Source organism: Hemitrygon akajei, chromosome 17 (assembly GCF_048418815.1).
Source record: "Hemitrygon akajei chromosome 17, sHemAka1.3, whole genome shotgun sequence".
In the NCBI taxonomy this organism is placed as follows: Eukaryota; Metazoa; Chordata; class Chondrichthyes; order Myliobatiformes; family Dasyatidae; genus Hemitrygon; species Hemitrygon akajei.
In genome coordinates, this window is record NC_133140.1 from 589,078 (window position 1) to 606,383 (window position 17,306).

The 17,306-nt window shown below is 42.4% G+C and overlaps 1 protein-coding gene across 1 annotated transcript in view; it reads left to right on the top strand.

The window, feature by feature from the left end:
• LOC140740942 (hydrocephalus-inducing protein-like) overlaps positions 1–17,306 on the top strand; it is a 421,292-nt gene that overhangs the window by 80,388 nt on the left and 323,598 nt on the right. Inside the window, exon 3 of the mRNA XM_073070583.1 lies at positions 4,918–5,043. Coding sequence (XP_072926684.1) covers positions 4,918–5,043 — 126 coding nt within the window. The remainder of the gene's footprint in view (positions 1–4,917; positions 5,044–17,306) is intronic.

Below are 17,306 nucleotides of genomic sequence, written 5' to 3' on the forward strand. Positions count from 1 at the left end.
TCATGGTCTAAAGTAGAAGGAGATCGTTACATGCAATTCAACTCTTTGAGTGATTATGCAGAAAGTTTGAAGTTATTAACTCATCTCCTTCTACCTTAGGCCACGAACTTATCAATCACCCTTGGTATATACGCTCAGTGGCTATTAGGTGCACCTGTTTGTTAATGCAAATATCAAATCAGTCAACCATGAAGTAGCAATTCAATGAATAAAAACTTGCAGAAATGGTCAGGAGGTTCAGTGATTGTTTAGACCAGCCACCAGAATGGGGAAGAAATGTGATCTAGGTGACTTTGATGCCAGATGGGGTGGTTGAATATTTCAGAAACTGCTGATCTCCTGGGATCTTCATGCACACCAGTCTCTAGAGATTATAGAGAATGGTGTGAAAAACAAAAAACCCAGTGAATGGCAATTCTGTAGTTGAAAACACCTTGCTAATGAAAGAGGCTGGAGGAGAATGACCAGGCTGGTCCAAACTGACAGGAAAGTGACATTAATTCAAATAACCATGAGTTACAACAGAGATATGCAGAAGAGCATCTCTGAATGTGCAGCATGTAAAACCTTGAAGTGGATGGGCTACTGGTGCAGATTTCACTCCTGTATCTAATAAAGAGGCCACTGGATAAACAATTTGCCTAATTGCCCTGGATCCCACAAGGCTAATCTTTGGGATCAGTATCTCATATGGGACCTTGTCAAAGGCTTTACTGAAGACCAAGTAGACTACATCAACTATACTGTCTTCATCAATAGATTTGTAAAATTAAATTAAATTAGTTACCGGTAAATGTCTTTAATTAATCCTCGCCTTTTCACCTGTAGATTAATCCTGCCCCCCCAGAAGTTATTCTAATAACATTCCTAGCAGTGATATTAACTCATACATATATAATTACTGACTTATCTCAGCTGCTCATTTTAAATAATCATACCACATTTGCTCTCCTCCAGTCACTTGTAACCAACAATGATTTAAAAATCTATATTAAGCTGCTTGATTTGGAATAGCTTTCCACAACAAACTGAATAAATAGTTACTTATGTGAATTGCAAATTAACTTGACATTTAAATATTCAGACCAATCTATCATCTTCAAAATCTCTATTGCCTTTCAGCAATCCTAAAATTCCAATCTGCAATTAAACCTGTACTTAATATTGATGACAAGACGTCACAGTTGTGCCTAATCATTCTGTTACATTTCAAAGTTTAACAACTTTGAGATATTCACTGTGCATCTCTTGGAATGACTGTGGTATATTTTTATGCAGAACCGTATCCCTTATTAGCAAATGTTGAAACAGGGAATTAACTGACATATGTGCATCATCTGTAAAATCAGTAGTTTGAGTTTTTGCAGATTCTCTGCAATAATCTATGTTTATGAATTGAATTGAATTGAATTGAATGATCTTTGTTGCCATTATACATAGGTACAATGAAACTGTTTGGCTTCCTCTCTGGCAATTAAATAAAGCAGTAGATAAAAACAAGACAGTAATAGAGAAACAGTATTAAACAGATAAGTAGCAGAAAATAAGTTGCAGCAGCACCAGAATATCACAGTAATGCACAAAGTGCCGTTAGTGCGAGTATTTGAGTCCTTGTGTATGCTCACAGTTTCAATCATTGTTCTGTGGGAGTGGTGTGATGGAGGCCACAGCTCTGAGGTAAAAGCTGTTCCTCAGTCTATTTGTTCTGGCTTTTAGTGTCCTGAACCTCTTGCTCGACGGCAGTGGGTCAAACAGGGAGTGGCCGGGGTGTGTGGTGTCTCTGGTTATGCTGATTGCTTTCCACCTGAGTCTGCTGGAATAGATGGTGTCCAGTCCTGGGAGCTCCATCCTGACTATTCACTGGGCTGCCTTCACTACACAATGCGGGTCTTGTCACTCAGCGGCTGTGCAGCTGGCATGCTGCACTGTGGCGCTGTTGGTCAGGATGGTTTCAATTGTGCTACTGTAGAAGTTAAGCAACAGCTTTTTTTGGGAGTTTGGCCTGTTTCAGCTTTCTGGGGAAGAAGAGTCTTTGTTGTGCCTTTTTTACAAGCAGCGAAGTGTTGGTGGTCCATGTCAGCTGTTTTGCAAACATAACTCCAAGGAACTTTAGGTTTTCCATACTTTCCACTACCTCTCCATGTATATGGAGGGGGTATGTACTCTGTCCTTTGATCTCCTGAAGTCAGTGATCATCTCTTTTGTTTTAGAAGTGTTAAGGACCAGATCGTGTTCCTTACACCACTCTGTCAGATGATCCACCTCGAGCCTGTAGGCTGTTTAATCCTCATCCGAGATCAGGCCAACCACTGTGGTATTATCTGCAAATTTAATTATGGAGTTGGAGGTGTAGATGGGGGTGCAGTCATGTGTGAAGAGTGTGTAGAGCATAGGGCTCAGCATACAGCCCTGCGGGGTGCCTATTTTTAAGATGAGGGTGGTGGAGGTGTGCTTACCATGAAGCTCAAGATGGTGCCGGTAACTGGCGACTGCGCGTGCTCTCCCAAGCAACCTGCCCTCTACACTGCCCTATACCTGAGAAACCCTCATAAACCTCCAATTTGCTACATCTAGCAATATCAACAACACCCTGGCGAAGTTACTGACCCAGCTGGAGATCATCGATGTGCCAGAATTGCTTCAACTCCAGACCGTACCTGGACCCGATTGTCGAGGCCTGGTCCGAGGTCCACCATGTTCCTGGAGACCCGCAGCCTGCTACCGTGACAGAGCACCTAGAGACATGGCCCATTCCGACCAGCACCTCTCCGAAGCAGACAACCACACACAGAAGTGATGTCGGAGACCTCAAGATACCCCAGCCGCTTCCCTGGAGCGACTACCATAGAGCCTCGTTGGTGGCTATCCACAGCTGCTGGAAGTGAGGCCTCTGCCGCCAACCTCAATCGAGCCCGGGGCTCGGCTGGAGTGGAGGCCTCTGCAACCGTGACACAGTTCACGGACTTGTTTCAGCTGGCAGCCTGGCCCTCCGGGATTAAGTGTCGGCTTTGGGGCCCGACCCGATGACAGGCCGGGCCCCTGACAGTTGGAAGTGGCAGCGGAGCCTCCCCCGTCACTCGGCCCGACCTGGAGCACCCGATGATGCGACCCGCCGATCGATCCCCACGGGACACGTCCACCAACCTCAAAGAGCTGCCAACAAAACACTGCATCGATGGAAACCTGGAAAGATGCACAAATTACTGAGGAAGCGTGGGAAAAGAGCTGGGCTGCTGGTCAGATTGAAGCAGAGGGGCTTTAGGGTCCCTCTGCCCACCATTTTTTTGGACCCACCCAGCCAACACACTTTTTGTCCCACTTCCCTCCGGGAGAAGGTTCAGGAGCATGAAGATTCATACGGCCAGATTTGGGAACAGCTTCTTTCCAACTGTGATAAGACTGCTGAATGGATCCTGACCCTGATCTGGGCCTGACTTACATTACGTTACTTTCCCTTTTCTATTTTCTAATTATGATTTATAATTTAAATTTTTTATTATGTTTATTTCGATTTGTACTTCAGGGAGCCCGAAGCACAGAAACAAATATCACTGTGATGATTGTACGCTGTAGTATCAATTGTTTAGTGACAATAAAGTAAAGTACCAATTCTGACTTGCTGTGGTCAGTCTGTGCGAAAGTCCATGACCCATGAGCACAGGGAGGAACCAAGGCCAAGAGTGTTCAGTTTGCTGACCAGTTTATGGGAGATGACTGTGTTAAATGCAGAACTGAAGTCCACAAATAACATCCTCACATAAGTGTTCGGTTCCTCGAAGTGAGTCAGAGCAATACGGAGGGCTGTTGTGATTGCATCCTCTGTGGAGCGGTTTGCCCGGTAGGCAAACTGGTGTTTGTCCAGATCAGGTGGGATTGTAGCCTTAATGTGTGAGAGCACAAGTCACTCAAAGCACTTCATGGCTATGGGTGTCAGCGCTACAGGGCGATAGTCATTCAGGCACTTCACAGCTGATTTTTTGGGCACTGGGATGATGGTGGAGGCTTTAAGCCATGTTGGAACAACAGCTTGTTACAGTGAGAGGTTAAGTATACTTGTAAACACCCCAGCAAGCTGGTTGGCACATGCTTTCAGTACCCGGCCGGGCACTCCGTCTGGGCCAGCTGCCTTACTCGCATTCACTTTCCTCAGGGTGGATCTCACCTGACGTTGCTTAAGGACCAGTGTGGACTCATCGTCAGGTGAAACACTCTGTTACAATTGCTTTCATTTACTCTCAACTAATTTTTATGTCATGTATTGACTTAAAAAATGCTTTGCCTATTCTCAAATAACAGCAGAAGATTATATCTGTAATTTTGAAAATTTAGTTTATAACGAAAAATTGGCAGATTTGTATTGGTGCAAATAAATTATCTAGAAAAGATCATTGATGAAAACAGTGGAGAGATAATTTGATTATTTCTGGTCCGATTAAGATGTAAAATGATTTGATCTATTGAAACGTTGGCCTTGTAGCCTTTTCCTGCTTTTGTTCCTTAATAAGTCTTTGTTTTTGCAGTATTTTGTCCTGTTGAGGTTTAAGTTTTGGTGCACTGGATAAAAAGCCATCGTCACGGTAAATAGATACTTTTGTTTTTTCAGATCATTTACCTAATGCCAGCATCCAGTATATAAGGTTATAACCCTGCTGTGTTTTGTTTTCATAAGCCTACAATATCATGTTTTTTTGTCAATATAGCTGGAGGGATGGCATCATGCTTTAAAATATATATTGATGCTCTCGAGTAACCAGCTGTTGCCTATTTGCTGGCTTGAGCTTATAATTGATTTCTTAAATCTGGCAAGTTTTAAGGATCAATCGATCTTCTCTTGCCAGAAACAAGCTGAATTCTCAGGATAACAGTTGTAATGTTTCCAATAGTTTTTTTAAACACACTTTCTGATTTTCCATTCAGCTGACTCCATCGGCATTCATGAGGGAGATGTCTCTCGATACCAAACAGAAGTTAGCGGCCACTCGTGAGATGCATCTTCCTCCCATTGTTGAACTTCTTGATATGACTAACTCCACACTGCAGAAGGTACAGTTAATTTTTATTGCATTTTTGAGTGATTCTGAACTAAATTAGATGCAAGATTTTACAGAATCTTCTTTATTTTGATAACTTGGTTTAATTTTTGATTAGTGCACTTATTTAGGATTCTTGCTATGATATGTACCTTTTTTTTTGTTAGAAAATTATACCTTGTCTGGTTTTCCTGGATTTATTGGTGTGTGCTCCTTATATACTGCGTAGCGGTGCCTTAGAGTAGATGTCAAAGGAGGTCACAGTGTGGTGTACAATCAGTGATGTACCTTTTGAAGTCCAGGATGAGACATAATATAAGAAACATGGCATACAACTGATCCAACGCACACAAAATGCTGGTGGAATACAGCAGGCCAGGCAGCATCTATAAGGAGAAGCACTGTCGATGTTTCGGGCCGAGACCCTTCGTTCTTTTCCTTTGTGTCTGATGTTTTGATAATAGTTGCATGATAACATCATTTATTTCCCAGAAAATTATCTTTGCTGAAATGTTTTATTTTTTAGAATTGAATTACAGGCCCTTCTGGTCCTTTGATCTGAGCCGTCGAGCAACCCTGATTTAACCCTAGTTTAATCACAGGACAATTTACAATAACCAATTCAAAGGATTCAAAGTACATTTATTATCAAAGAATGTGTGCAGTATTCTATCCTGAAATTCATCTCCCATATACAGCCATGAAACAAAAAGCCATGGAACACATTCAAAGAAAAACATCAACAGCCCACACCACTCGCAAGAAATTGCACAAACGGTGACAAAAAGAACAAATGAAAACACAGAATCTAAAACACAAAAACAAAAGAGCCCATATTTGGTTCAGCTCAGTGTTCTGTATCAGTAGGCTGCCCCGATTCAGAGCCCTGAAAAAACACAGTCCAATCCACAAAGTGTATTGATTAGAATTTGCTCTGGCACCACCCTACCCCAGCATTGAGGGAGAGGGAGATCGTTCGAATGCAGGGACCTTCTTTTGGGTGCAGCTAGGATGAGGAGGACAGAGAGACTGTCAGAGGCAAACACTTTTGCTAGCAGCAGCTAGTGAAAGGCTGGTAGACTGCACTGAACACTCACTTGCCTTGATATTTTCAAGCTTCCTCAATACATTAATCAGTGAGATAATTGAGAAATGGAGTCGATCATGGACTGATGCCCTGTTTCCAAGTGTCTTGGCCTCGAGGAAGCTGCTCGCCTCCTCGAACCCTCTCAGAGATAGCAAAGCACCAGATCACCCAACTGGCCTGAAAACACCACATCAAACTGTAGATCACAGGTTCCAACAGTAGCAGAACCATGTTTGAAAGAAAACAAAAATTGTGAAAGAAGCAGTTATGTGGAGCATCTTGAGGATGTTGTTTGCTGGTAGCATTTTCTTTCAGTTTCCCAATGGTTACGTCTTTAGACTCTTCGAGGAAACTGGAGCACTGGGAGGAAACCCATGCAGTCATGGGGAGAATGTGCAAAATCCTTACAGACAGTGCCAGGAAATGCTTAAACAGCGATTAATACCATTGGTTATCAGGGCACTGTGAATTACTTCAGTGACATTGCTTAGTTGGACAATCCATGGCAGGAAGTGCATTAGGGAGCTAACTTTTAAACAGGACAGCAATCAAGATTTTAAAAGCAGAATTTTGCGACAATTTACGAAAAAAATTTTGACCAGCGCCCAATTGGTGTTTGGGATTGATTAGCAAGAGCAAATTAAAGGAAGGCAGTGGGAAGTGCTGTGGCCACCGTGTGAGTAGACAGAGTCAGACTGGTGATCTTAAGGCTTTAGCTTTTCGAGGCTTCAGTGAAGAGAGGCTTTAGTCAGAGAAAGCAAAGGAAAGAAAAACACAAGGTTAACTTTCTATTTCCTTCCCTTCTTTACATCTGCTCAGCTATGACCGTAGAGTTGCCAGGCAAGATAGTTGAATGCTCCTCTTGTGGGATGCGGGAAGGCAGGGGAGACCCTGAGGACTACAACTGCAGGAAGTGCATCCAGCTACAGCTTCTAACAATCCGCATTAACGAGTTGGAGCGGGTCCTGGATGAACTCTGGATCATTCGGGTGGCTGAGGGGATAATAGATAGGACATATCAAGAGGTAGTTACACCCAAGGTGCAGGACACAGGAGACTGGGTGACAGGAAGGGGAACGGGAAAGGAGTGCAAAGTACCCCTGTGGCCATCCCCCTCAACAACAGGTTTATCACTTCAGATACTGTTGGAGGTATGACCTAACAGGAAAGTTACAGTGGCTGGGTCTCTGGCACCAGATCTGACTCTGTAACTCAGAAAAGAAAAGGCACACTGTGGTGATAGGGGATTTGTTAAATAGGGAAATGGACAGGAGATTCCATGGGCAAGAACAAGATTCCTGGATAGTATGTTGCCTCCTGGGTGCCAGAGTTTGGGATATCACGGATTGAGTCCTGAGCATCCTTAAGTGGGAGGGTGAACAGCCAGAAGTTGTGGTCCATGTAGGTACCAATGACATGGGTAAGATGAGTGAAGAGGTTCTGCATAGGGGATTCAGGGAGCAGGTGCTTAGTTAAAGGGCAGTACCTTCAAGGTTGTGATCTCAGGATTGCTACCTATGGCACGTGCTAGGAAGATTATATAGTTTAATACTTGGTTAAGGAGTTAGTGTAAGAGGGAGGGCATAAGATTTTTGGATCATTGGGTTGTCTTCCAGGGAAGGTGGGAACTGTGCAGAAGGGACAGTTTGCACCTGAACTGGAGGGGGAACTAATATCCTAGTGGGAAAGTTTGTTAATGCTGCATGGTGGGGTTGCAGAGGGATTGGAACCAGAGTGTCAGAACAGTTAGTGAAGATGTTGTAGAGGCAGATGTAAGACAAAGTTAGGAATTGAAACATTGAGCATGGTGCAACTAGTGTCCTGATCTGCATATATTTCAGTCCAAGAAGTACCGTAGGAAAGGCAGATGATAGTGCTGAAGATGAGGTAGCTGGTTTACAAACAGAGGCAATGTGTAGTGAGGGGAGGCTGTTGATAGAGCAAAAATTACAGTTAACAGGATGAGTTGCAATGTAAAAGGCGGACAAAATCGTAAAGGGTGAATACAGGACTGAAGGTGTTGTAGTTGAATGCGCACAGTATATGGAATAAGGTAGATGTAGCACAGTTAGATTGGCATGTTTGATGTTGTAGGCATGACTGAATCATGGCTGAAAGAAGATTATAGCTGGGAGCTTAATGCCCAAGGATACACATTTTATCAAAAGGACAGGTAGGAAGGCAGAGGGGGCGGTGCTGCTCTGTTGGTAAATGAAATCAAATCCTACAAAGAGGTGACATAGAATCAGAAGGTGTTGAATCATTGTGGATAGAGCTAAGAAACTGCAAGGAACACTTGGGAGTTGTATGCAGACTGCCAAACAGGTGTAAAGATGTGGTCTACAAATTACAGCAGGAGATAGAAAATGCATGCCAAAAGAAGTATTGTACGATATTTACAATAGTCATGGGGATTTCAATATGCAGGTAGATTGGGAAAATCAGGTTGGTGCTGGATTCAAGGAGGGGGAATTTCTAGAGAGCCTATGAGATGGCTTTTTGAGCAGCTTGTACCTGAGCTAACTAGGGGATTGGCTATTCTGGGCTGGGTGCTGTGCAATGAACCAGAATTGATTAGAGAACTTAAGATAAAAGAACCCTTTGGGGAAAGTGATCATAATATGATTGAATTCACCCTGAAATTTGAGGAGTCAGATGTATCAGTATTACAGTGGAGTAAAGGGAATTACAGAGGCATGAGACAGGAGCTGGCCAGAATTGATTAGAAAAGAACACTGGCTGGGATGAGAGCAGAGCAGCAATGGTTGGAATTTCTGGAAGCAATTTGGTAGGCACAGGATATATACATCCCAAAGAGGAAGAAGTATTTTGAAGGAAAGATGACACTACCATGGCTAACAGGAGAAGTAAAAGCTAGCATGAAAGCCAAAGAGAGGGCATAAAATAGAGCAAGAATTAGTGGGAAGTTAGAAGATTGGGAAGCTTTTAAAAAAACAACAGAAAACAACTAAAAAGGTAATTAAGAAGGGAAAGATGGAATATGAAAGTAAGCTAGAGAATACCATAAGTTTCTTCAGATCCATAAAGTGTAAAAGAGGGCAAGAGTGGATATTGGACTGCTGGAAAATGGTGCTAGAGGTGTAGTAACGGGGGACAAGGAAATGGAAGACGAACTGAATAAGTATTTTGCATCAGTCTTCATTGTGAAGACACTAGCAGTATGGTGGATGTTCCTGCTGTCTGGGGTCATGAAGTGTGTGACGTTACCATTACTGGAGAGAAGGTCATTTGGAAACTGAAAGGTGTGAAGCAAAACAGGATAGCAGACAGATAGTGTATACCCCAAGGTTCTGAAAGAGGAGGTTGGAGAGATTGTGGCGGTATTAGTAATGATCTTTCAAGAATCACTTGATTCTGGAATGATTCCAGGAGAGTCGAAAATTGCAAATGTCACTCCATTCTTCAAGAAGGGTGAGAGGCAAAAGTAAGGAAACTGTGGGCCAATTAGTCTGACCTCAGTGGTTGGGAAGATGTTAAGAGTTGATGATCAAGGATTATGTCTTAGTGTACTTGGTGGCACATGATAAAATAGGCCATAGTCAGCAGGGTTTTCTCAAGAGAAAATCTTGCCTGACAAATCTGTTGAATTCTTTGAAGAAATAACAAGCAGGATAGACAAAGGAGAATTGGTTGTTGTTGTGTACTTGGATTTTCAGAAGGCCTTTGAAAAGTGCCACAAATGAGACTGCTTAACAAGTTATGAGCCCAGGGTATTACAGGAAAGATTCTAGCATGGATAAAGCAGTGGCTGATTGGCAGGAGGGAAAGAGTGGGAATAAAGGGAGCCTTTTCTGGTTAGCTGCCTCGTGGTCTTACACAGAGGTCTGTGCTGGGACTGAGTCTTTTTATGTTCTGTGTCAGTGATTTGGATGATGGATTTGTTGAAAAGTTTGCAGAGGATAATGAAGATAGGTGGAAGGACAGGCAGTTTTGAGGAAGTAAAGAGGCTAATGAAGGATTTAGGCAGATTAAGAGAATGGACAAATAAATGGCAGATAGAATACAATGTCTGGAAGTGTACGGTCATGCATTTTGGTAGAAGAACTGAAAGAGTTGACTATTTTCTAAATGGAGAGAATACTCAAAAAACTAAGGCATAGGGGACTTAGGAGCCCTTGTGCAGGGTTCCTTAAAGGTTAATTTGCAGGTTGAGTCTGTGGTAAGGAAGGCAAATACAATGTTATCTTTCATTTCAAGAGGACTAGAATATAAAAGTAAGAATGTAATGTTGAGACTTTATAAAGCACGGGTGAAGCATCACTTGGAGTACTGAGCAGTTTTGGGCCCCTTACTAAAACTGGAAAGGGTTGAAAGGAGATTCACGAAAATGATTCCAGGTTTGAATGGCTTATCGTATGAAGAGTGTTTGATGACTCTGTGTCTGTATTCACAGGAATTCAGAAGAATGAGGGTGACCTTATTGAAACCTATTGAATTGTGAAAGGCCTTGATAGAGAGGATGTTTCCTAAGGTGGGAGTGTCTAAGACTAGAGGACACAGACTCAGGATAGAGGGGTGGCCTTTCAGAATGGAGATGAGGAGCAAGTTCTTTAGCCAGAGAGTAGTGAATTTGTAGAATTCTTTGCCACAGGCAGCAGTGGAGGGCAAATCTTTATGTATATATAGGGTAGAGGTTGATAGATTCTTGATTGGTCAGGGAATGAAGGGATACAGGGAGAAGGTAGAAGATTGGGGCTGAGAGAGAAAATTGGAACAGCCATGATGGAATGGCGGAGCAGAGCCGATGGGCCAAGTGGCCTAATTCTGTTCCTGAGTCTGTTGGGCATTCAATTAGATCATCACTGACCTGATTGTTGGCCTTAATTCCACTTTCCTTCCCAATCTTAATAATCCTAGGTTCTGTTATTGATGACATGGCTAAGCATTTACTCTCTTAGTTAAAAAATACTTTGCCCCTGAGTTTGCAGGGTTATGATATACAGAATTGTTACATCTAATCGAATACTGCACAGATGCAGGCATTTAGGCCAACCAATCCATGCTGACCACAGTGCCCACCAAACTAGTTCCAATTTCATTTGGTCTATTTCCCTCTAAATCCCGGCCCTTAATGTGCTTTTTAAAGTACACTATTGTACTTGCCTTAAGTACTTCCTCCGGCAGTTTGTTCCATATAATCGTAACTCTTTGTGTGAAAAGGTTGATTCTCAGGACCCTTTTAAATTCCCTTCACGCCCTAAATCTATCCTCCCCCCCCCCCCCCCCCCCCGCCCCTGGACTCCTCTATCCTGGAAAAAAAGGCTCGCTAACTCCCTGATCTATGCCTCATAATTTTAAACATTTTTGTAAAGTTGCCTCTCGTTCCCCTACATTCCAAGGAATGAAGGCCTCGCCTGACTAACCGTTCCCTGTAAGTGACACCCTTTATTTTGACAACATCCTCGTAAATCTTTTCTGCACTCAACTATGTCATTCCTTTAACAGGGTGACCAAAACTGTACTCAGTACTCCAAATGTGACCTCACCAATAATTTATACAAGTGTACCATAATGTCCCAACTCCTATACTTAATGTCCTGATTCATGAGGGTCAGTGTGCTGAACTCCGTTTTCTTTGCCGTTGTCTACCTGTGAAGCAGAGGGATCTGGACCAGCTGGAAAAATGGCAGATGGAGTTTAATGCAGACAAGTGCGAGGTGCAGCAGTTTGGTAAGACCAGGCAGGGTAGGTCTTACAGAAAGAATGGTAAGGCTCTGAGGAATATAGTATGTTAGGGGTCAACGTTTCTGTGAGCATCACTTTAAATTCCTGTACAGGGTGGGTGGATGACATCAGTATAATGGGAGGGAGGGAGGGAGGGAGGGAGGGAGGGGGGGGGGGGGGGGGAGAGAGAGAGAGAGAGAGAGAGAGAGAGAGAGAGAGAGAGAGAGAGAGAGAGAGAGAGAGAGAGAACAACAACAACAACAACAACAACAACAACTTGGGACCGTGAACAGGAGCTTGCTACAGTAATGGGTGAAGTTTAATACTTTCCCATGCCCAAAAGATTGGGTTGATTAGCGGCACATTGTGCATATTGGATACATGACTGTCACTTTATACGATCCATACGTGCATTCCTGGAGTACTCTGTGACGACCACTTTTTGTTAACCCTTACATGGATTCGGGTGTATTATGTGGTGACCACTCGTGCTAAGGAGTATTCCGTGACTGTCACCTTGTGATATCCCTACATGGATTTTAGAACACTACTCATCGGCTGAGATCTTCTGTGACTGTTACCTTGTTTTTCCAGCATGGAACCTTTGGAATTCTTCATGGACGCCTCCTCATTACATTTTAATGTGGATTTACAAGTTTCTCCTCTCACCTATTCTGTGGATTACCGGAACTTTCTAGCTTGCCATCTTAAGATTTTCAAGAATTGTCCCTAAGCCTGACGGTTTGGGAGCCACAAACGCATATCACTGTTAACTTCTGTTTAGGAGAGTAGTTTGCTTAATCTTCTGTATTTTGGGTAGATACTATTAAAAAAAAAAGTTGTTTAACATTAAAACTTGACTCAGGTTGGGGTCTATTGCTGCTGGTGCGTAACAAGTAGAATAAAGGGATCTGGGACTACAGGTCCATAATTCATTGAAAGTGTTGTCACAGGTAAATGGGGTCTTAAAGAAAGCTTTTGATATATTGGCCTTCATAAATCAAAGTCTTGAGTACAGGAGATGGAATGTTAAGCTTAAGTTTTATAAGACATTGGTGAAGCCTAATTTGGAGTATTGTGTGCAATTTTGGTCACCTACCTACAGGAAAGATGTAAATTGGGTTGAAAGAATACAAAGAAAATTTACAAGGATGTTGCTGGTTCTGAAGGACCTGACTTATAAGGAAAGACTGAATAGGTTTGGAATTTATTCTTTGGAATGTAGAAGACTGAGTGGAGATTTAATAATGGTATACAGGATTATGAGGAGTCTAGATGGGGTAAGTGCAAGCAGGCCTTTTCCACTGAAGTTGGGTGGGACTACAACCAGAGGTCATGGGTTAAGAGTGAAAGCTGAAAAGTTTAAGGGGAATATGAGGGGAAACTTCTGTGCTCAGAGGATCATGAGAGTGTGGAATGTGCTGCCAGCACAAGTGATGCATGCAAGCTCAACTTCAACATTTAAGAGAAGTTTGGATGGTATGGGTATAGAGGACTACGGTCCTGGTGCAGGGCCTGTTTCACTGCTGTATTACTCTATGAACTATACATTAGTATTCCTAGATTCCTCTGTTCTATTACACTCCCTAATACTCTACCACTGCTATGCAGGACTTCTCACACTTAGCTGTATTAAAATCCATTTGCCAGCATTCCTTGACCCACTTCCCTAAATGACCAAAGTCTGACTGTAATCTACAATAACATTTTTCACCATCAATGCCGCATCCTAATTTTGTGTCATCCAAAAACTTACTGATTAAGCCTTGTGTATTTGCAACCAAATCATTTGTAGAAATACTGAGTAACAAGGGTCCCAACGCTGACCCCTGTGACACACCATTAGCCACTGGCCTCCATACTGAGAATAACTTTCAACCACTATACTTTCTATTTTGTGCCAATTTTGAATCCAGCTAACTAGCTGTCTCTGGCTTCCATAAGACCTAACCTTTTAAATCAGCCTGCTGTAGATGTTGCCGAAGGCCTTGGTAAGTCTAAATAGACCATATTTTCTGCCCCAAATCATCATAAAAACAAAATGGTTTGTCAAGCATGACCTTCCATGCACAAAACCATGCTGTGTCTTCTTAAAACCCTGTTTATCCAAATGCCTGTAGGTACTATCCCTCAGAATTCTCACCAGTAACTTCTCTACTATTGATGTCAGGTTGACTGGGCCGTAGTTCCCTGGCTTGTACTTGCTATCCTTAAACAATAAAACAACATTTGCTATCTTCTAATCTTTGGGAACTTCATCAGTGGCTAATGTAAATATCTCACAAGGGCCTCCACAATTTTCTCTTTAACCTCCCCCAAAGTCCAAGGATGCACTCAGTGAGGACTTGGGGATTTATGAACCTTAATGCACTGTAGGTCTGCAAATACCTCCTCCCTGGTAATATGAATGTTCTCCTCAACATCTCCACTTGTTTCCTTTATAGTTTGAACAATCATGATATCCCCCCCTCACAGTAAGCACCAAGGAGAAATAGTCATTAAACATCCCACTAGTTTCTCAGATAGCCTTGCTACTCTCTATGCTGACTTGTTGATGGTGGCCCTGAGAACCTACTACTTCCCTAGCCACCCTTTTATTCTTAATATAGGTATAGAATCTCTTGGGATTTTCCTTAACCTTACTAGGCAGATACATCTCATAGCCTGTCTTTGCTCGCCTGATTTCCTTCTTAAGAATATTAATTTTTTATAGTCATCAAGGAATTTGCACATTTCCAACTTCCTAAACTCAAATGTATGCTTCTTCCTTTTCTTGACAAGGTCCTCAATATTTGTTGTCAGCCAAGATTCTCTAACTTGTCAGGTTTAACCTTACAGAAACATACTGCTCCTGGACACTTGATATATCACACCAAAAAACCTCCCACTTGCCACTTGTTCCCTTCTCTTTAAACTGATTCAATCAACCAGCCTCTGCGAGATCTTCCATAATTCCGGAACCTGGGTCTTAGCACTCAGATCTGCAGCTGGATCTTCAACTTCCTCACAGACAGGACCCAGGCTGTAAAGATAGGGGACAAGCTCTCCTCTACAATCACTCTGAGCACCGGTGCCCCACAAAGCTGTGTACTCAGCCCCCTGCTGTACTCACTGTACACCCATGATTGTGTAGCCAAGTTTCCATCGAAATCAATATATAAGTTTGCTGATGACACCACAATTGTAGGCCGTATCTTGGGTAATGATGAGTCTGAGTACAGAGAGGAAATTAAGAACCTGGTGGCATGGTGCGAAGACAATAACCTATCCCTCAACGTCAGCAAGACGAAGGTATTGGTTGTTGATTTTAGAAGGAACAGCGGACCGCACAAGCCCATCTACATCGGTGGTGCGCAGGTGGAACAGGTCAAAAGCTTTAAGTTCTTTAAGTTCTTCGGGGTGAATATCACAAATGACCTGACTTGGTCTAACCAAGCAGAGTCCACTGCCAAGAAGGCCCACCAGCGCCTTTACTTCCTGAGAGAGCTGAAGAAATTTGGCCTGTCCCCTAAAACCCTCACTAATTTTTATAGATGCACCATAGAAAGCATTCTTCTGGGGTGCATCACAACCTGGTATGGAAATTGTCCTGTCCAAAACCTCTGGGAGAAGGTTCAGGAGCTTGAAGATTCGTACGGCCAGATTTGAGAACAGCTTCCTTCCAACTGTGATAAGACTGCTGAACGGATCCTGACCTGGATCTGGGTCGTACCTTCCAAATATCTGAACCTGACTTGCACTACCTTACTTTCCCTTTTCTATTTTCTAATTATGATTTATAATTTAAATTTTTATTGTATTTACTTCAATTTGTACTTCAGGAAGCGCGAAGCACAGAATCAAATATCGCTGTGATAATTGTATGCTCTAGTATCAATTGTTTGGTGACAATAAAGTAAAGTAATTCCCCCAAAATTAGCCTTGTTCCATTTTAGGACCCAAACCTGAGGAGTTATCTTTTTGCATCACTATCTTAAAATTAATAGAATTATGTTCACTGGAACTAAAACACTCCCTGACTGCCACTTCAGATATCTGCCCTGTCTTTTCCCAATAAGTGGTCCCTGAGTAGAAACCTCTATGTATTGATTTAGGAGACTTTCCTAGACACATTTCATATTTTCCACCCTGTCCAGAGCCTTAAGACTGAGTGGTCCAGTCAATACTGGGGAAAGTAAAATCTCCCACAAATACAACACTATTCTTGCAATTATAAGCAACAAGCTGGTCCTTAAGTTCTCACTAACTATTGTAAGTGGGGTGATGAATCTAGAATAAAGGTTGTAATCCCCTGTTTCTAAATACCATATGGACTCATTGGACAATTCCCCAAGACTGACATCTCTTATTATTGCTGTTATGTCCTCCCTTATCAAAAAAGGCAAAACACCTTCCTCACTTGTACTTGCACGTCTGCCATACATTGGTATCCTGGAGTAGTGAGTTGTCAGTCCTGTCCTTCTCTCAGCCATGTTTCTGTTATGGCTATAATATCCCATTCCTTAGAGTTCATGCACACTCTGAGTTTGTCCATCTTGCCCATGAAACCTTCTGAAATAAATACAGTATAACTGAGTATTCCTTGTCCTCTCTTTACTTTACTCCTGTGTCTCCTGATTACTAAAGTTGTTCTAGTTGGTTACTGCTTTATTCCATAACTTGATCCTTCTCAGAGTTCTACCCACTCCTGCTTCACAATCTAAACCCTCCAGTGTAGCAATGGCAAATTTTTCTGTAAAGGTATTGGATTCTCAATGTCAGAAGACATGTCTCAAAACATGCACTGCTGACTGATTGTCAAATGCAGATGGCAGTACGCATTGTTTGTAAGGTTATGGTAATATTCAGTGTATGTTGCCAGTTTAATCGATGAACAAGCACCTTATATTGAGCACTGGTGATCAAGCATAAAACATGCAAGGTATCATCTACTGTTCCTTGTGCCAAAGGACTATGATGTCTGTCTGATTTTACACAGTACTCCCAGATCAGTGTGGTGATTATATAGACAACACAATGGCACTATTAGCAGAGCTGCTTTGTTGTCATTCTCCATTCCGACCTTTGCTACTAGCTTGAGGAGATTGCATGTGCTTCCTGATACTGTTGGGTTTTGTCTGGATGCTTCTATTTGCTCCACCGCCCCAATGGTGTGTAGGTGATTAGTTGTTTAGGGATAGTTGATGGGAATGTGGGGAAAATACAATGGGATCATTATAGGATTAATGTCAATGGCAGGTTGATGATTGGTGTTGACTTAGTATGCCAAAAGATCTGTTTCTGAGGTGTGTGAATCTATAAGAAAACAGCAATATTCTACATGTTTCAGACTTTTTCCAAAGGAGTAAACGTCTGATAATTTCAATTATAAGGTGATTGGAGGAAAGTATAGGTGGGATGCCTGAATTAAGTTTTTTTTTCACAGAGTGGTGGATGTGTGGAATGCCCTACCAGGGCCAGTGGTAGAAGCAGATTCATTAAGGGCATTTAAGAAACTTTTAGAT